The sequence below is a fragment of the Cynara cardunculus genome, assembly GCF_001531365.2.
Source record: "Cynara cardunculus var. scolymus isolate 2C chromosome LG 1, CcrdV1, whole genome shotgun sequence".
Taxonomy (NCBI): domain Eukaryota; kingdom Viridiplantae; phylum Streptophyta; class Magnoliopsida; order Asterales; family Asteraceae; genus Cynara; species Cynara cardunculus.
Genome location: NC_037528.1, coordinates 48,781,864 through 48,803,183, shown reverse-complemented (window position 1 = coordinate 48,803,183; position 21,320 = coordinate 48,781,864). Strand labels below are relative to the sequence as shown.

The 21,320-nt window shown below is 35.2% G+C and overlaps 2 protein-coding genes across 3 annotated transcripts; both read right to left on the bottom strand.

The window, feature by feature from the left end:
• Nucleotides 1–5,130: 5,130 nt before the first annotated feature.
• LOC112508642 (catalase-like) lies at nt 5,131–11,672 on the bottom strand. The gene is made up of 8 exons (XM_025113323.1): nt 11,578–11,672; nt 10,228–10,324; nt 9,324–9,601; nt 7,587–8,363; nt 7,404–7,493; nt 6,607–6,674; nt 6,430–6,523; nt 5,131–5,409 (listed from the first exon to the last, which is right to left on the bottom strand). Exons 1-8 carry the CDS (start codon nt 11,590–11,592, stop codon nt 5,350–5,352), a joined length of 1,479 nt encoding a protein of 492 aa, XP_024969091.1. The 5' UTR covers nt 11,593–11,672; the 3' UTR covers nt 5,131–5,349.
• Nucleotides 11,673–12,949: 1,277 nt separating this feature from the next.
• LOC112502747 (catalase-like) lies at nt 12,950–18,877 on the bottom strand. Of its 2 annotated transcripts, XM_025106744.1 has the most exons (9): nt 18,806–18,871; nt 17,056–17,085; nt 16,841–16,937; nt 16,455–16,732; nt 15,516–16,292; nt 14,860–14,949; nt 14,678–14,745; nt 13,802–13,895; nt 12,950–13,361 (listed from the first exon to the last, which is right to left on the bottom strand). In XM_025106744.1, exons 1-9 carry the CDS (start codon nt 18,818–18,820, stop codon nt 13,302–13,304), a joined length of 1,509 nt encoding a protein of 502 aa, XP_024962512.1. In that variant the 5' UTR covers nt 18,821–18,871; the 3' UTR covers nt 12,950–13,301. The 2 variants fall into 2 exon arrangements, with proteins under 2 accessions (XP_024962512.1, XP_024962516.1); XM_025106748.1 differs by lacking the exon at nt 17,056–17,085 and having other exon boundaries at nt 18,806–18,877.
• Nucleotides 18,878–21,320: the final 2,443 nt, after the last annotated feature.

Below are 21,320 nucleotides of genomic sequence, written 5' to 3'. Positions count from 1 at the left end.
TATATATATATATATATATATATATATATATATATATATATATATATATATATATAAACGAACTAAAAGATATTAAAAGAGAATTATTAAATAAAACAAAATTACAACAAGACATAAAATCAACCATAAAGTAGAACACTACAGGAAGGTAGAAATTCTACAAGTAATGCACAAGATATTATAACATATATATATATATATATAATATAAAATAGATTGTAGAAAAAACCTAGAATTATTGGATTTTTAAAATCAAACATTTTATTTAATTAATAACCAAATAGCTTTCATTATTGAGATCCTCATATTTAATTATTAAAATAATAATAATTTTATATAATAAGGAAGATAATTCTAGATTCGTATGTTTACGTAATCAATTTAGAAACAGACCCAACCCAACTGGTCCATAATAAAACTATTAATTTTACAACAAAATTCTACAAGTACCATTTTTATGTCTTTAATAAACCATGTCCATCTCTTTCATTTCTAAGACAGTAAATCCTGACAATTCAATATTCTTTTGATAACGTACCGGAGTTTTTAAATTACATCATATAAATTTAGATGACGTTTGTTTTTTAAGAGGTATTAAAGTTTGATTTTATTTCTGATTTTTAAAATGAAGTCTGAAATCTAGATCAATAAGATTGTTTATTTTTACATTTGAAATCTGAAATCTAGTGCAAAAATATAAAAGATAAATAGTTTTTTTTTTATTAACCTGGATATCCAACCCGCTATGCGAGCCGACTAAACTCAGGACGACTATTTGCTTTGCAGATAGCCCGGAGTCACCGCATTTGAACCTCCGTGGCCACAATGAGATTTTTATTCCTCCTTGGATTTGAACTTGGGACCTCTTAGTACTTTTGACATTTGAAGTCAAGCTTAAACCAATCAGACACTATCCTTGTGGTTAAGATAAATAGTTCTTTTTTTTTTACAAAAGTATAAAAGATAAATAGTTTTTGCTAACAAATCTTTTCTAGCGTCCAAACTATGAACTATTTGATAGAGGGTAGATTAGAATTAAGAGGTATTAGGATATATGTTTACCACTTAAAATTTCAAAGGACATTTAGAGCTTTTAAGCTCTTATTTTAGAAATAAAACAAACGTTCTTAATACCCAAACGTCTGAATGAATCAGACTTCAGAGGTATTAAGAGGTAATTTTGAAAAAACAAACAGACCCTTAACTTTTATCTGAATTGAAATGTTATATGACATAATGATCTGTTCATAAACCATCACGTAATGGATTACCACAAACTCAATCTCCTGTTCAGTTTGTATTAAAACATGTTTCAGATAGTGTTTAGATATAACTTCGATTCTTAAAGTTTAACAAATTACATTTACTTACAAAAGTCTACATAATTACTTCTTTTTGGTAACCGTGGGTTTCTGGGCCAGTTTATGCACACCGACTAATCAACTCAACGACCACGAATCGACTGGAGTCATTGCAGGTGAACCATCATGGCCACAAGGACTTTGGCAATGTCTGGATTCAAACCCATGGTAGATGAGATTTTCCACTACATTCCTCTGAGGCTTAACCAGTGCGACACAACCTAAATGGTTATAATTTACCTTTTTACCAGTTGTTTATTAAAAAGATGTAGAATTACTTTAGCTGCAATATTTCCAGCCTTGGCAACGACGATGGGTTTTAAGCTTATGAGGAATGCAACTTGGCTTCTTGAACATGTTTTCGCATCGAATCACTCACTTTAACTGAACTGATACAACAATCGAGATAAATGCACATGTTAATACATGATTTTTATTCATTTATATCAATTAGTATCTTAATAAGCACGTATAATTAGCAATATTTCAAATCTTTACACTTGCTATTTAAATATGTCTTTATCTATAGTATATTATAAAACATTTGACAAAAACTCTTAAAAACCACTTTTTATGTGTAAAATACTGTTTATTAATGCATATTACTTAAAACTCAAGATTGCAAGTAGATTGTGCGTAAGTACAACTTATTAAAGCTCAATATCTGAATTCGTGTAACTAACTGCAGATAAACATAATCAAATACATGATAAGCATCTCATTTTAAATATAAAAAATCTAAAATATAATTAAGATAATCATTGAGTTCTAACAGAATACTTAATTATTATCTTTATAAAATGTTATGTTATTAAATAAAAAATGAGAACTTTTAAATAGTTGATTTGATATTAACATTAATATTATTTTTTTTCCAAATTTTTATGATATCTTCAAATTTATATTTTATTCAAAAATAAAATCATTAATGTTTTCTTAAAAACACATAAAATCGTATTATAACATCGACAGAGACAAATAATAAAATAGAACATTAAAATCGAGATGTGTCTCGCTGCATTGCGCGAATACTCTTCTAATAGTATTTAAATATGTCTTGAAATAACGTTTTTGTTTTAGTTTTGTATCTTTTTATAGTCGTGCCAATTATTCACCAAAATGCATTAAAAAATCTTCACATGAGGGTATTTTGGTCATTTACATGCCATCTTTAAGAAAAAGAAAAAAAGAATGAAACCTCTATCATCATTCCAATGAAACCCACCACTACCACTCTGTCCTCTCTAGCACTTCATCCAACCGCATCGCACCACCTTTTCCGATTCCTCATTTTTCATGACCGTTTTCTCTCCCCCCCCCCCCTCTTTTTTTTGATTAACCTGGAGATCCAACCCGCTACGCGAGCCGACTAATCCCAGAGCAACCACCTGCTTTGCAGATAACCCGGAGTCACCGCATTTGAATCTCCGTGGCCACAAGAGGATTTTTATTCCTCCTTGGATTTGAACCTGAGACCTCCTGATACTTTCTCTCCCCCCCCTCTTTCTCTTCTTCGTTCTTGAAACCCAAGCCATTGTTAACATGTACACACTCTGAAAGGTTTCACATATACTTAGAGCTTGTGTACACACTATCAAGACTCGGGATTTCTTAAAATTTCACTAGTTGTGACAACTTAGGTTATATCTTTGTATAAAACATCGTCTTAGAGGGGTTCTAAGATAGTATGCCATGAGAACTTTTGAGAAATTAAAAAAGGTTGTATGTGTCGTCAGTGGGCATGAGGACGAATACGATTTGGGGGTTGGTGTCAGGATACATAATTGGTATTGCAGTATCAACGACAACTTCATCATAACACATAAACAATTTGAAGCATCCAAAAATGTTGAAACATAAGCAAAATGGAGAGAAGGTTGATGCTTTGTAATGAAACCTTCGTAATCTTTCATGACCCCTTTCTTAAACCTGGTACAGATAATTTTTATGAATTTTCATAACCTTTAATAAAGAGTTTAGGATGTTAATTACGAAGCATGCAAGTTAATGATATCAAAACATGGACGGACCCAATTTTTTTTTTTCCAAATAGTGGTACCTTTTGACTAAGAAAAGACGCTAACAGCATTCAAACTTGGGTCTAAGATGGAATAAAAGCCTTGCAAATCAACTCTACCAAATAAAACTTGTTTTCATTGTAGTTTCAAAATACATACGGTGACACACAACAAATTAATATGCTTGCACATTTCACGAATTTAATTTTTTTTTATCCTTCGACAAAGAAATAATACGGTGACACATGCCACCGTATACTCCACTATAGGTCCGTAATTGCATCAAAACCAACAAGATATTAGGATGGCGTTAGTGTCATGGACCAAATCCAAAACAAAAACGTTAATCGAAGGGGTTATTTTCTAAATAAATGGATTGTGAGGACAAAAACCAACATACCTAATAAATGGAGGGACTAAAATTGTAATTTACTCTTAAACTTTAAAATAAAAACAGTTTAATCGTTTTGTGACGTTAACTTTTTAAAGTTGTTGACCATTTTAAAAGCGTGACACAGCTTCATATTTGACAACCTTTTTTTAAAAAAAAAAGTGGCTATTTTATAATGCAATTTCTTTTTAAAATAAAAGTATTTTTAATATTAATATTAATATTAAAATTAAAATACTGTTATACACTTTTTAAAACATGACTAATCTTACAATATCTTTAATTTTTTAGAATATGAATACTTTTTTGTGGACATTTTTTAATCGTACAAAATGGTATCAAAATCTCAGTTCTCGACAATTTTTAATAGATATTTTAAAGTAGAGAAAATAAAAATATATATTTTTTAAAATAGAAAATAACAAGAAAATACATTTTCTAAACTTAGAAAAATATTTAAAATTTAATGTGAGGAATAAAAACTGATTTTTCAATCTATTTCTCACCAAAAATTTTAAAAATATATAGAAGTGATAAATAAAATACTTTTTAATAATATGAATAATATTTTGAAATATTTAAATAATTAATCTTTTAAAGTTAACTGGGATTTTTTTTGAAGTTTTAACTTTTTATTCTCTATTTTAAAGATATTACAAAGAAAGTGTTAGAAATGAACGCCTATGACTCATTAACTTTCGTATTGACGTATAGAATTTTCATCGATTATGTAGAAGGAACGTGACTTATTTAGATTGAACCGTTTCTCCCTAAATTAAGATATGTGTCTCGTAACACCCGAATATTTCTTAGATCTCCCCAAATTAGCGTGATCATCAAAGCATGTTTTCATGAATTCGTGCAAGATGTAGTCTGGTATGCTCATACGAGTAGGGCCATCCCAAGACGACCGGACGTACACTCAAGGCCCACATCAATTTTTTTAGTATACAGTGGTTCGAAAAATCAGTAAATAAAATAAAAACAAATTGTATAATATTTAATAGGATCCAAAAAGTAATCCAATATTATATTAGGGCCCAAATATGTATTAACTATTATATTGGAGAAAAAAACACATAAAAGTTAACTCGTTGTTTATTATATAATATAACTTATTATAAAATATCAGAAACGGACCTCCATACGAGTGAATTCATAAGTTGGTCAAACAAGTCGTTAACTAAGATCGTCTTGCATTGTAAGGGCACATTCAACAAACATATCCACCTCGATAAGTTACTTTTCAAGTAGAGTATAAAACCAAACCAAACCAACACAACCCAATATATTCCACCTAAAGATAGTGTCGGGAATAAGATATACACACACCCGACCTCTATATCGTGTAGAATGATTGTTTCACAAAGCCAATACTAATAGAATATGCACATATTGAAACAAGCATTATTCCAAAGTTATTCGACATCTAGGTGGTTGTTTGTTATATAAAACCAAGTGAGTTGAAAGAAACGGCTTCAAAATTCGACAACACAAACTCCGATAATGGCTTTTAACTACAATGTGCACCACACCAACGGGTTATCGCTACTTAACACGAACTTAATGGATGTTACCTTTAGACACTAGGCTTTATATTCATACGGGACGCTATTTTTTGCCCAAGAGATTTGTCAGCCTGCAAGAACATCAAAAAACGTTTAAGATCAACCCACATCAGCTAAACTTAGATCTTTCTACTTTAATAAAAGTTGGAACTCCGTTCTTTCCTTACGGGTTCTTTTGAAGTATTCGGGGTCCCACATATAGACGAAGGGTCGTGTGAGAAGGAGAACTAATATGAGAAGCGTAAGAAGGGATCTGGACCCTTTGATCATCTTTAATCTCAAACCCACCCATGAATTGCGCTTGATATGGGGATTGATCCGGTCATCTCGATGCATCTCATCTCCGTGCATCTCATCTTAATGTACATCTAAGGGTTTCTTATGCTTCTCACCTTAACTCTCCTTCTCACCGAAACCCAACCCCCCACATCTATCACAAGAAAGATTTGGACTTGGACCGTTATACCTAAATATATGTTTGAACCGATGACTCTTTCGAAAAACAATCCGATAGGGGTTCCGCATATGTCACAAGGAAGTCTCTACTATTGGTGCTAAAGAAAGGTAACATGACCAAATGGCTATCAGTCTGATGGTATCTGGGTTACCAGTAGATCCCAAGTTCCCAACCTTCTGGGAGGTCAAGGGTTCAAGTATAACCAAACGTCAAAGAGCCCACGTCAGGTAAACTTAAACCTTTCTATTTCAATATTTGTTGGAACTCCTTTCTCTCCTCAAAGGATTTTTTGAACAGTAATCTGATGCGATCCCACGAATATCACAAGAAAGATTTAGAGAACCCTACTACATAAATATATGTTTAAACCCCCTTCTCTCATCGGCGACTCTTTCTAGAAAATAATCTGATGGGGTTTCACATATGTCACAAGAAAGTCTCTACTATTGGTGCTAAAGAAAGGTAACATTACCAAAAGGTGATCAGTTTGATGGTATATGGGTTACCAATAGATCCCAAACTTCTCGGAGGTCAAAGGTTCAAGTTTCACCAAATGTGAGGAGTGTGTATGAGTTTTGTCATATAAAAAGATTATATATTGCAAAAGAGAAAAAGGAAGGTAACGTGGTCGAACCTGAGACCAGTATGAAACCCATATAGTGCGGACCTCATGGGTGACTCGCGGATCAGATAGAGCACCTAGGATTCGGCATATGAACCGTTCTTGTCTGTAAAAGAAACAAATTTGAAACCATGTCGCCTAATCCACCAGATACGAGGAAATACGACTCGAGGCAATTATGTTATATACCTTTCTGGTGGCCAAGATCTGTATCGTTCTCCAGGCTGCTTGAAGTTGTTCTCTTTTTCTATCAAGCACTGCATTAATGAAAACGTTTTTTCAGGAGAGATTTATCTTTCTGAAGACATAAACGATGCTACTAATTTTAGATCAAACACCCAGAGAAAGCTAACCCTTAAAGTCTTATATCGGCTAACCTCGACCTTTCTACTTCAATATATGTTAAAACGTCCCTCTCGTCACTTTGGAACATTGGGTTGGGTTCCCGTAAGACCACCCTGTTTTTGTTTTTTTATGAGGCTCGTGAGACCAGCTATGAAGGCACAAAAACACGTGGAACCTTCAGTGTGAAACCTTCGGAGTGCTTTTGTGTACTTTCAGTGTATTTTTGCTGTGAAGGTTCAGTGTTTTTTTGTAGTCTCATGGTCTCACGAAAACAAGTTGGTCTGACATGATCCCAAGTATGGAACATATGTGCACGTCTAGCCTCCTCTGGAGGAGGCATGTTAGAGTCTAATATCGGCTAAACTTGGACCTTTCTACTTTAATATATGTTGGAACCTCTGTTCTCTTCTTAAAGGTACCGTGATGGTGTTTTACCTATCGCACACTAACGACCAAACATCATGCCAAACCAAACGACCCAATATATCCGACCTGGGGTGGGTCCTAGGGAGGGTGAGATGTACACAAACATGACCTCTATCCCAAAGAGTAGAGCAACTGTTTCTTTGAAAACTCATGGTTTGTAAGAGGTGTCAACTGAACATCATGCCGATATGCTAAATTATTTGAAGAAAACAGACCTTCTCACGCCGTCCTGTTAACTTAACCGGAGGAATCGGGAACTCGGCAGCATGACGAGAAGGATCATATCTCGAAGGGAAGTAGTTAACCTTCAAGAGTCGGGAAACAATAAGATCAGTAATCAAGATTCAAAATTCGGATAAGAGTTTAACTATCTGATGAAATGAATATAACACAGCTACCTCCTCATCTCTATGCATGAAGTTCATAAATCCATCATGATGATTATTATGATGAGCACATTTGGGCGCATTTACGGGAATCTGCAAATAGTTTGGTCCGAGCCGGTGCCTCTGAGTATCCGCATATGAAAAGATCCGAGTTTGGAGCAACTTATCATCCGAATAATAGATTCCGGGGACAATTATAGCTGGGCAGAAAGCAAGCTGTTCGTTCTCCGCAAAGAAGTTATCGATATTCTTGTTCAATACCAAACGACCCACCGGCTGTAGCGGCAAGATGTCCTCTGGCCAGATCTTGGTTACGTCAAGTGGGTCAAAGTCAAACTTATCTTCTTGATCAGGATCCATAATCTGGATAAAAAGCTTCCATTCGGGATAGTTTCCAGCTGCGATGGAATCATAGAGATCTTTAGTGGCGTGACTGTGATTAGCTCCACCAATCTTGATGGCTTCATCTTCCAAAAGACATTTTACTCCACATGTCGGTTTCCAGTGAAACTTGACGTAATTTGCTTTTCCGGCTTTGTTAATTAGAGTGTAAGTGTTAACACCGAAACCATCCATGTGACGGTAATCTTGTGGCACACCCACATCATCTTGGAGGAACGTGAACATGTGCAAACTCTCCGGATGGTGGGAGAAGAAGTCGAGAATTCTCCAATCTTCTTGGATGTGTGACTTGGGGTTCGGCTTTAGAGCATGAACCATGTCAGGAAACTTCATGCCATCTCGAACAAAGAAGACGGGAAAATTGTTGCCCACCAAATCAAAGTTTCCCTGCAAAGTGTTTAACATCAGATGCAGGTCATTTGGAACTAACTGCGTTAGTTTCTTTAAGGTCATGCTCCTAATTGGTCTACGAAAAATCAGGTCCTCCATGGAACTTTCCCCTCTCTCTCTCTCCCTCTCTAACCATATATAGGGGCTGTGAGAACTAATCACAATTTTGTTTGACATGAATTTTGTTTCAAAAACTATGTTTTAAGGTATTATTTCACATGTATTTGTTTCATAAGAGAGACTTTTTGACACGTATCATTTTTGTTTCACAATGCGAAACAATACTGTGTTTTACAATGTAAAACATACATGTTTCACTGGTTCTTAATATTGACAACGTTTTTTTGAGGTTAATGTGAAACAATATTGTGTTTTACAATGTAAAACATACATGTTTCACTGGTTCTTAATATTGACAACATTTTTTTAGGTTCTCATTTGATTATTCCCCTGAATTATATACATGGCGAAGGATTGTGTGAGAAGGGAAATTATGGTGAGGAACTTAAGAAGAGATTTGAAACCTTCATCACTTTTAATCTCATGTCCACCCATGAATTGCGTTTTAGAAAGGAATTGATCTAGTGCATTTCGGTGCACCTCATTAGTATTGACATTCAATTAGTATTGATCCATGAGTGAAGATCTCTTCTTACACTTCTCACCGGAACCCAACCAATACACACACACACGTATAGGGGGAGGTTCAGAGAAAAACCCTAAAAAAATGAAAAACTAAGGAACACCCTAGCGGGAAGGTATGCACATGTGCATACACGTAATTGAAGTTTCTTGGTTTTTTTATGCACATATGCATACTGGACAAATTGCTTAAGAATTACTTGTATGCACATGTTCATACGGTCCGTACAGGGTGTTCCTCAGTTTTTTATTTTTTTTACGGTTTTCCCTGAACATGACCCTATATACATAGGTAATAATGCTCTATCATCTCACCTCCCTGGTGTAAAACTTGACTGCAAATCCTCTGGGATCCCTGAGAGTTTCAGGGCTTCCACGCTCATGAATGACAGTAGAGAACCGAACGATGACAGGAGTCTGGACTCCAGGAGCACGGAGAAAATCAGCACACGTGAGGTTAGAAATGTCATGTGTAACCTCAAAGAATCCCTTGGCACTGGCACCCCTTGCATGAACAACACGTTCTGGGATCCGCTCACGATCAAAATTAGCTAGTTTCTCCACCAAATGATAATCCTCGAGCAGGATCGGTCCTGCAATATTCACCACAAACTTTCAATAGTGAATTTCACCACAATCCTCAGAAAGTTATTTCATAAAAACAAGATGACAAATTCCACAATCAAAGTATATCACTATGCAATTTCTGTATCAAGAATACTCTTAAGGAGCTGTTTGGTTGTCTTTCCATTAAGCTAATATTTTTTGTTTGTTTGTTGTGCAGAATAAACTGTTTGAACGACAACATTACCATTTTATCTTTCGGAAGCAAAATGACTGATTTTAGGAGAAGTGGATTTCAGGGAAAGGGTAAATGGGGGGCGTTTGATTGAGGGAGGGGCAGGAGCGGTCTTTTTCATGGCTTAATGGATAGAGCAAGGGTCAGTGGGCTGAGCAAATAAGACACTATCTTACCGAATAAGCCACAACCAAACTATCCTGTATGACTTATAGAATAAGGGGGTGTCATTTCTGTCATTCAAATCTTTGATTCAGATAAAAAAAAGTAAACAACCGCACTAATTTATCCGGATAGACAACTTTATCCATATAAAATTTAATAGAAAATTTGGTAAACAGCCCCTAAGCCATACAGGCCATTAACCTGTTAAGCCAATACCAAACAGCCCCTAACTAACACATAACCAGATACAAGTACCTCTAATCCCAACTGTTAACGACGAGTTGTTGTTGTAAATCGGTGCACCAGAATTCGTAGTCCAAAATGGAGTATTGTGAGCACTCGAAGGACGGTACTGCATCAAATCAAATATATGAAAAAGTTCAAGTAGACTATCACAACAAAAAACTACCAAATTCCCACAAAAAGAAACACACTTTTTTCAAAAAGTATTGTTTGCAATTGGATTATAAATTATTCAATTGAAGACCCAAAAAGAATACTAATATTAGTAGGCAGATCGAGTTAAGAAGAAACCAGAAACAAAGCTTTCATAGCATCTCCGGGAGCTATGCTATAATCTTTTTAAAATAGAGTTTCAAAAATCAAAATATATCTAAAAAATTATATTCAACTCCAACAACTATTCTATTTTAGCAATTTCAACATTAATTATATTTATTAAAATATGTTATAAATTAATCATCCCAATACACTTCCAAATTTATAAAAAAAATTATAACACATTCAGCCTCCTTGGTAGAAACAATTAAAATGATATAAGTTTCTCATTAACAGTTATGTTAAATTAGAATATATTTTTGCTCCAACAATTATGTTATAACGTATACTAAAAATAGAGAAAATAAGAGAGACCAGATGGAAATTTCCAAATTTAGAGAAATCTGTAAAACTTCGTATTTAAGAGAGAGAAATAATATTTTACTAAATGTAGTGATTATTTCAATAATATAATTAACGTTTGAATCATTAAAATAAAACAGACGGTGGAGTTAGATGTAACTTTTTAGAGATTTTAACACATGATGCTGATGAAGATGTTAAGTTTTAGAAATTTCTCAAAATTTGAAGATTTGCTCCTTCTTTATATTATTTCTTCGTTCTATTTTACATATACTTTTGTGCAGCTGTTGGAGCTAAAAGAAATAACTGAATACGTCTTCCCATCCAGCTGATCATATAAAAAGAGTAGTTGATGGTAAACACTGACAGTTCCCAACAATTAATCAAATTTCCGTCTGACTCATAAACGTGAATTACAAATCATAACCAACATGAATTTAGGTTACAAATTCAGTAAAACATTCGTATCATTCATCAACATGAACCAAATCATGAAAATCAAGTAAAATTCATGATGTATATAAATTAGAATACATAATCAACAATAGAACATCACATCTCAATGTAATCAAATGTTCGATTAAAGAAACAAGATTCACAACACATGGATATGCGAAATTGAAAAACAAAACCTAACATATACGATCGATGGATGATACACAATGAAATTGCGAAAAACAGAGAGGAAAATAACAGAAATGGAGTTAGTAATCAATGTTTAAAACTAGAAAAATGGAAGATCACCTTGTAAGGATCCATTGATTTGTAATTCGTAGAGAAGATCAAGGAAGCAAAATGAATCGAAATCGTGTGGCAAACCCTTTCTCGCAATTGTTAGATGCAAAGAGAATACGTATATATATATATAAAAGCGGTTAGGGGATAAACTCTAGAACATATTTTCCCTCCGGAATCTTCTTCTATTTTTGGTAAATTTATCGCCTATAAAATATCGTATCACTTTTCCGTGAGATAATGAAATTGCATAAATTGGGCTTTGAATAAATTGGTAGACTCATGGTGGGGGGTTTTAAGTGGAAGTCCCAACATATACGAACGTACATGACCGAGACCCTCGGCCCGGGATTCGCGAAAGTGGTGCGAGAACGCACTTTGGAGATAAATATTGTTGGAGATAATCCTCCAACTATCTCATGATCATCCGAAAAAATGGGGATGAAATCGTGGGTTTTTTTAGGATTTCACCTGGTATAAATACTGGGTTGAAGCCAACCTAAAAGCCACCTGAAAATATTGTTTTATCTCTGTGATTTCTGTTTCTATTCGTTCTTTCTTTCTACCGATTTCTGTATCCACCTTGCTTTAATTTCGTTTTCATCGTTGTTAATAAACGAAAACGTGTACTGCATCAAATCTTGGGGCTTTGCGACTAGTAGACTCACAATGTCAAAAGAGTAGTCGTATAAAACCTTCAAGGACAGGTTCTACCGTGCAGGTTGGTTTTAAATTTTGTGCATTGTATTTAATTTATGTTCACTAAGTGAACAACTCTACTTCTACTCATTTCTTTCATTGAATCTATCATGAAGGATAAATTCAATCTGTGTGAAATTGCATGTTTTGAGGTGTTGTGGATTCCGGATACAAAAAATTACCATCTTTGTTCATAAAAAATTTAACTTTTTGGATTAAATATTTAAACTTGTTTTTAAAGGTTAAAACTTTGTTGGTTTCATCTATCTAACTCTATTTAATTTTTACAACACGAAACTGGTAAAAAGAAATCAGTTGAATGTTGAAAAATAAATCCCAGTCTAGATGACGTTTCTTGGAAAACAACTGCCGGTTCTGAAAATTCCGAATGACGTAAAGCTATCCAGCAAGAGAACGTCTAATCGAAGGATGTAATATCGAGCCAATAATATATGAGGTTGAGTTTATAGGAATATTATGAATACGACACTACTTCAGCTACTCTTCTCAAATATGTTGAATCTTTTTTTTATTAACATGGATATCTAACCCGCTATGCGAGCCGACTAATCTCAGGACGACCACCTGCTTTGCAGAAGGCCCGGAGTCATCGCATTTGAACCTCCGTGGCCACAAGAGGATTTTTATTCCTTCTTGGATTTGAAATATGTTGAATCTTACTGCAACCGAAAGACGAGTGATATCACATTGCACAAAATACCCACAAGCAACCACCAAAATCAAACATAAATAAACGCTATTACATGTAGAAAGCAGCTTAGACAACATGTAAGCCATATGGTTTAAGATTCAAACCGAACATGGAACGTCACAAGTTGGCGCATCGAGTGCGCTTTTTATTCTACGTTCCAGGTTCGTTTAGTACACAAAAACATTACGTAATCGAAAGGGTAGTGCATAGCTTGAAACCGAGTACTTTTATAACAGGCGGAGCGAGCTGGAGGACGTTTCGTATAAAGTCGTTTTGACCACACTCTTGTTCACGATGAACACGGGTTTCAAGATGGTTTTGTTCAAAAGTTTGGACGCACGTTGAGGCGTGACGCTATCTTCTGCCCTAGCGACTGGTCGGCCTGCAAGAACGCCAACCAAATTCAGTATGTTTATGTATTGCAACTGTTCGACTCCCACATCAGCTAAACACGTACCATCAAACAGGTATATTTGTAGGAACCTCCCCTCTTTTAGAGAGATTCAAAGGGGTTCCATATATCTAACATGGTATCAGATCTAATGTCTACCACATCTAGGGACTCGACACTCTTTTTTGTCCCTCGATTCTGGGGGCACCATCTACCCTTTTGTTTGAGGGGCCATGTTGGAGTCGCACATTGGCTAAATATAGACTATCAAACCTGTATATATGTAGGAACCATCGCTCTCTGTAAAAGGGTCTTTTAGAGAGAGAGAGAGAGATTCAAAAGGGTTCCAGACGGATTCTACTGTTGTGCTTCGATGCGTCAATCATCAATAGGATTTCGATTTTAACAAAAAATGGGGAAGGAGAGCAAACCTGAGACCAGTACGAGATCCAAACGCTGCGAAGCTCGTGGGTAACGCGTGGGTCGGACAACATCTTAACCATTCGGCAAATGAACCTTTCTTGCCTACAGGAATAAGAGAAGAGATTTACGCGATATATAATATTTATATACAGTAATTAAACTCGCACACACTTCTCGGTGGGGTTACCGGATAACTCCGGGCCAATGGCCATCTGGTAAAAACTACTGACCTTGGTAGCAACATTTATGGTTGGAAGAAATTTAGTAGAACCACAAAATGTAGTATTAGGGGTTGTTTGTTTACCTCTTAATAGTTTCATTAAGAGGCAACATCTGAATCGTTAAGAGGTGAATCTTGTTTGGCAAAAAAAAAAATCTGCCTCTTAATGGTTATAAAAACCTCTGAATAATTTTGTATCATAAGCTTCCCTTAACCATTAAGCGCCCTAATTTCATCGTAAACAATTACCAAACAATTATATTTCATTTTGCACTATATCATGAAAGTCTCTTAATCATTCTGACCACTTAATCATTCTGCACCAAATCATTCAGCAATTGTCAAACAACCAGTTTGGTTTTGTTCATATTTAATGCTACAAATTTTTTTTTGACTGATATAACAAAGTAACAAATTTTCCTATTTTGTACCCATTTTGACATGTAACCCATTGATCTTGTAATATTTGATGACATGGATGCCCGTTTAGAATTTTTTTTGAAAAGATTACAGCAAAGGGATGATAAACTTGACATCCATGTAATCAAATGTAGCAAAACAGTAAGTTTTAGAACGTTGTTACGCTAAATAGGAACTAAGCTAAATTTCGTTGCATTTTGATGCATTTTGCCCTTGACTAGAATAGAAGAGAGACAAATTGTACCTGTCTGGTGCCCATGATCTGTATCTCTCTCCTGGTTGCTTAAAATCGTTACATTTCGGGATAACGGTCTGCATTAACAAACACGCAATTGTCTGTTAAATGTTCAAATCTCACCAAAGATGAGGAGGACGTGTGAGTTTATTTGCACATATATAAGTATTTTATACTTGAAGAAAACTAACCCGTTCACGGGTTGCAGTCAGCCTAACAGGATTAATTGGGTACTGCTGAGCATGTTGAACACGATCATACCTCGAAGGGAAGTAATCAACCTGTAAGAACGTAATAATCGAGTTAGAAGTGTACTAAATTAGCAAAACGTATTTGCTCTTTAGATGCATCTCCATTAAGAAGATTAACTAGAAACTGTTGGAGTCCCACATCAGCTAGACTTAGACCATTTATCCTCGAGAGCTCTTTTGGAGATTAATCTGAGGGTTCCACCTGCTGTCACATGGTATCAGAGCCAAGGTCCACCTAGAGGACTCGACACTTTGGGGCAATCTGTACTCGTTTAGCCCCTGTCGACACTCTAGAACAATTTGTGCGCATCTAGCCTCCGTTAGAGGGGGCGTGTTGGAGTCTCACAACAGCTAGACTAGGACCGTTTATCCTCAATAATATGTTGGAACCTCCCACCTACTGTCACATGGTATAAGAGTCAAGGTCCACCTAGAGGACTCGACACATGGGGGCAATATATGTACCCATCGAGCTCCCTCTAGACACTTGTAGAACAAATTTGTGCCCATCTAGCCTCCATTGGAGGGGGCGTAACGACGGGTAGACGGTCCTCGTGGGCTATTTTCGGGATTTGGAGATTAGAAAGATAGAATACCTCTTCATCCCTGTGCATGAAGTTCATATTTCCATCATAGTGATTATTATGATGAGCACATTTTGGAGCATTAACAGGCAACTGCAAGTAATTCGGTCCGAGCCGATGCCTTTGCGTATCGGAATATGCAAAAATCCGACCTTGGAGCATCTTATCGTCCGAATAATAGATTCCAGGAACAACGAGACCCGGGTTGAATGCAAGCTGTTCATTCTCAGCAAAGAAGTTATCAATATTCTTGTTCAAAACCATACGGCCGAGCGGCTGCAACGGTATTACGTCCTCCGGCCAGGTCATGGTGCCATCGAGTGGGTCAAAATCGAGCCTATCTTCGTGATCAGGATCGATAACTTGGAAAAACAGCTTCCATTCAGGAAAGTTACCAGCAGCGATCGAATCGTAGAGATCTTGTGTGGCATGGCTGTGATTAGTTCCTCCGATCTTGACGGCTTCATCCTCCAAGAGACACTTCACGCCACACGTCGGTTTCCACGTAAATTTCACGTAGTGTGTTTTCCCGTCTTTATTGATCAAAGTGAGGGCGTTAACACTCGAGCCTTCCATGTGCCTGTAATCTGTTGGTATGCCAAGATCGTCGAGCCAGAAAGTCATGGTGTTCAAACTCTCGGGATGGTGCGACAGGAAGTCGAGAATTCTCCAGTCCTCTTGAATATGAGACTTCGGATTCGGTTTGAAAGCGTGAATCACATCTGGGAATGCCATTGCATCACGAGTAAAGAAAACGGGGAAATTGTTTCCCACGATGTCGAAGTTACCCTGCAAATTTAGAAATAGTTACCAGCTTCGGCTTTAGTCCTATAAAGTAGTCTATTAAGACATTTTTGGCATCTTATAAAACCAACTTTGTTTGTCTTAATGAATTCACTAAAGAATCAAATTCACATATATTTCAAGCAACTATACAAAGACCATCCTCACCTCTCGGGTGTAAAATTTCGTTGCAAAACCTCGGGGATCCCTGATCGTTTCAGGGCTACCACGCTCATGGATAACAGTGGAGAAACGGACAATGACAGGAGTCTGAACTCCCGGAGCACGAAGGAAATCGGCACACGTAAGATGCGTGATATCGTGTGTGACCTCGAAGAATCCCTTAGCACTCGCACCCCTTGCATGTACAATGCGCTCAGGGATCCGCTCGCGAGTAAAATTAGCAAGTTTCTCAATTAAATGATAGTCCTCAAGTAGAATTGGACCTGTAATGCACAAGATGATCACAACATTAGATTACTCTCCAAAACAGCCCTTCACGAGAGCACGACAGTTGGTTCCAACATATATCGAGAAGAAGTGGTCCAAATCACCTCTGTTTCCCACAGTCAATGATGCAGTGTTGTTGTAAACGGGTGCACCAGCATTTGTGGTCCAAAACGGGGCATTATACGCGCTTGAAGGGCGTTGCTGCACCAAATCCAACAAATGAAAACACATGAGCAAACGCGCAGATACGTACTTGCGCATAAAGACATGATCATTGCGGTAAAAAATAATCAAGCGAACTAGTTTTTCGGTAATTTACATTGGGGGGAGGGAGGATGAGATTCGAACCCTGCACAACGGCACGAAACAGTTCAGCATCTTGGTAAAGGCCCTAACATGGTCCATCTAAAACAATCTAAAACCAACGGTGAAAACCGAAAACCGAAACTTTCAGGTCGGATTCGGGGACATTTTATCGGGAACAGGACGAGAATCGGGGATTTTAACAGGGATGGAAGCGAGGATCACCGGCCACCCGATATGTGTACATATATATATAGTATTACTAAAAGAAAATATTAATATTAAAATTTAAAATATTTTTATCAACTTTAGTTCAACACTCAAAATAAGGCTCACGTTAAAATTTAGTTTATTATCGTGAAACATGATGTTACTTGTATGATGATTGAATTTTTGTTTACTTTTACATTATAATCTAATAATCTAAGATGTTGTTTGTAATTGATTTGATTATGTTTGAGATATTTAGATTTAAAAAATTGTAATTTACTTTTAGTTTTATGAAAATTAAAATATATTTTAGATCGGTTCGGGTTTCGGGTATAACCAACGAGAAAAGAAGGATTTTTACCCTTAACGGGTTCCCCAATGGGGATCGGGTAAACCACGGGGACTCGACGGAGATCCCTGATAAGATCCCCCGACAGGGATCGGAACGGTTATAGGGACAATTTTAGTTATCGGTTTCAAGGACGGGGATACCAATAATCGGCCCGAACATGGCTACAAACTACATCAATTTCCCTAATTACAATATATTTTCAAGATTTATTTTGATCCATAATTTATTTTTGAGTTGTCCGATAATTAAAATCACATTAAATTATATATCAAGTTAAATATTATATTTTAAAGTTAAATAGATTTATTAATGTGGGTTGAGTTCACATGAGACCAAGTATTTTTCGTGAGACCCGTAAGACCAATTTATGTTCATTGATCAACTTTATAAGCTAATGATCTAATGGTCTAAAGTTGCACGATGACAATTTTGTAATTATTGAGAAGTTTTGTGGCATTTATGAATGTTCAAATCTGAAGATTGTAGATCTAATCCAAGGGTTGAGAATTGGTCTTACGGGTCTCACGAAAAACCATTGATCTCACATGATCCCAAGTCTTATTAATGTATATAGATATCTTAATAATAGACAATGTTGTTAACTTTAGATTTATTAATTTTTTATAAATCGCTTTATTTAAATAAATTAGATTAAAACATTTTAATAATAATCATATATAAAAACATTAAATGTTTATAAGATTTTAAAAATGGGTAAAACCCGTTAGTAGGCCGATTCAATCAAACCCAATCCAATGCAAAATAAATACAGTATTTCTATAGTTAACGTTACAAATATCAGTATGTTTCAAGTTTGTTTGATAAATAGGTTAATAAATTAACGATGATAGATTGCATCTCTTTGTTCAGTTCACTTGTGAAGTTCTTGGTTTCAGGAGGAGGTAGATGCAACAAATTGTTCTCGGGTCATATCTGACAACCATAATCCAGTTTTTCAGCTAGTTTTTACTAAATCTGTTTAGTTTATCAATTATCAGCTAGTTTATCAAACACGATCTTAATCTAAACGTTTCGAGTATAAGCTTCATACTTGAAACTGCGCAAGTAATTATAAGAATACGTTAACATACACGTAACAAAAATTTGTTTCTACATATATGGATTTTCGGGTCTAAGCACACTGATGATTTAATGCATTAACGAGTTGTACAAAAGATAAAAGCATTTCATTGGAGAGTTGTACCTTGTATGGATCCATGTTGAGAGCCAAGATTCAAGAAGAAGACGAAAGCTTTGTGCTTATTGATCTTGCAAGGGTTTTATGGTTCTTCATAACACTCTTTGAGACTTATTTATACCCAAAATATATGCATATAAAAAATTAAATAATAATATTATTTTTATTAAAAATATTTTCATTACTTTGTAATTATTATTAATGCTCATATTTTCAAAGATGTGGCCCATAAATTGGTAAATTTTGTGCCTTTTTCAGGACATTAATTCAACAAAAGTTAATTTTTAATATTTTTAAATACAAAAAAGCCAAAAACCTTATCTTCTTTTTTATTTTTCAACCACTTTTGTCTTTTATAAAAGTAGGGTGGCGTTTGTTTTTTAAGAGGTTCTGAAGTCTGATTTTACTTCTGAATTTTAAGAGGTGGTACTGAAGTCTGAAATCTGAATCAGTCAGATTATTTGTTTTTACGTCTGAAATCTGAATCAGTCAAGTTTCGGATCTGATAGATTTGGATCGATCTGGGTCATGATTTTACGAGAATATGTGGATCGATCTGGGTTGTGATTGATTTGGAGATCAAATGTCTTGCGACATAGATTTGGAGGACTAAATCTGGAGGTGAGGATGGAGGGGAGAGTCTGGAGGGAGCGATTAAGAGGATTTAAGTGATTATGTTATCACTTATTTTCAGAGCAAATTAAGAGCTTTTCAGCTCTTATTTATATAAAAAAACAAACGGTCTGAAAATAAAAACGTCTGACTGGTTCAGACTTAAGAGGCATTAAGTGGTTTTTTTTTAAACAAACAAGCCCTAAATATCCTGATCCAAAATAATAATTTAAATATGTAATTTTAAATAAATTTAAAACTTACAATAAAATCCACCCCCACAATTTTAAATTTACAAAAAAACTCATATTATTTATCAAAATAATATATATATATATATATATATATATATATAAAATATAAAGATGCGTAACCAAATGACCTTTCGCCTAGCGGCATCGTAGTCTTTGGCCTCGTAGAAGGTTAGGGGTTCAAACTTCACGAAATGTAAGGATGATTGTAAGTTTTTTTGTTGCATTTACCGTATATAAATATTATATATTTAAAAAAAACAAGAAAAAAAGTTATGCTTGTACCCAGACATTGGTTTAAAAACTAAGACCGATTTGAGCCTTAGAGTCCTAACTGAGAGTCTGAGACCCGTTTTGTTTTGTTTTTTAACAAAGAATTAGTTTTCTTTTGTGAAAACAAGTGCATACATCTAAACCATCACAAGTTGGACTTTATTCGGACGTCTGAATCTCACTTGGTCATTTTTCTGAACCGAGATTTAGTCTTATGCACCCAAATGCTTCATCTGGGTAGGGCCGACATCTGGGCGACCCCCTCCTTTTTTCGCCCCCATGTCGCCACACAAGGAGCATTGGAGCGAGAGGCCAGTAGAGCTTGCTGCAGAGGAGATCCGGTAACCGACACTACTTCACAGCCAAAAAGAAGGGGAAGCAACTTGGACAAAAACAAACGAAGTGGCTTAGACAAATTAAAAGAAGGGAAATCGACCACATTAAAATTACCTTTAGATCTCAATTAAAAGTTCTTAGATGAGCTGCTTCATGTTTTTTAGAGCTCGAACGACCTTCAACAAAAGGTACCTATACCCGAAACCGACACAGATGGGTAGGTATTAGGTAGAGAGTACCTAGGGGTGCGAGACCGCTCTCTCTAAGGAACTCAACAAAATAGCCCTGTAACTTCGGGACATATTTTATTTAATGATTATTTATGTATAATTAAACTGAAACTGTACCAAAAACACATTATAATTTAAGGATAAAATTCTTTGAAACGAAAGAGATATTAGAAGTTACAAAAATACTGTAAATCAACCTCTATTTTCGTTGGTGTTACTGTTTTTTAATCATTCATTTAAACTAGAGTTATTTACGGATAATACGTCTGGCAAGATATGATGTGTTGAAGAAACGGATCTAAACAACCATTATCGAAAACTTATGCATCATGTGTTATTTCATATGATTTTTTTTTCTAACTAAAGACTAGAATTTATAATATTTGATTATCATATATTTGTTTCATAAGTATTCGTTTTACAATGTAAAAAAAAAATTACGTTTATTTTTTGTTTCACAAACACGTAAAAAAATGTTTACATTGTGAAACGAATACATATGAAACACACATATTATGAAACAAATATATGTTAATCAATATTCTAAATTCTAGTCTTAGATAAAAAAAAATATGAAATAACACATGATACATAAGTTCTCAAGTTTATCACAATTTTATAGGTTCGTAAATGATTAAGTCCTTACACATACATATCTATACTATATTATAAAGCATTTGACTAAAACTCTTAAAAACTCTTAAACTCTTAAAACTCTTAAAACTCTTAAACCCGTTCATCCCTAAACAATTTCATCCCTATCCGATTTCATCCCATAACTGAATTTGTGTAACTAACTGCAGATAAACACAATCAAAT

Bases quoted from the DNA above. Each gene is read 5' to 3' on its own strand.
- LOC112508642 (XM_025113323.1), bottom strand. The intron at 6,675-7,403 runs GTCTGTTTTCTT...TCATTAATGCAG, and splicing joins TAACAGGACGGCGTGAGAAG to TGCTTGATAGAAAAAGAGAA. The intron at 6,524-6,606 runs GTATATAACATA...TTTCTTTTACAG, and splicing joins AGATCTTGGCCACCAGAAAG to ACAAGAACGGTTCATATGCC.
- LOC112502747 (XM_025106744.1), bottom strand. The intron at 14,746-14,859 runs GTTAGTTTTCTT...TTGTTAATGCAG, and splicing joins TGACTGCAACCCGTGAACGG to ACCGTTATCCCGAAATGTAA. The intron at 13,362-13,801 runs GTTTGCTCTCCT...GCGTTCTTGCAG, and splicing joins GGATCTCGTACTGGTCTCAG to GCCGACCAGTCGCTAGGGCA.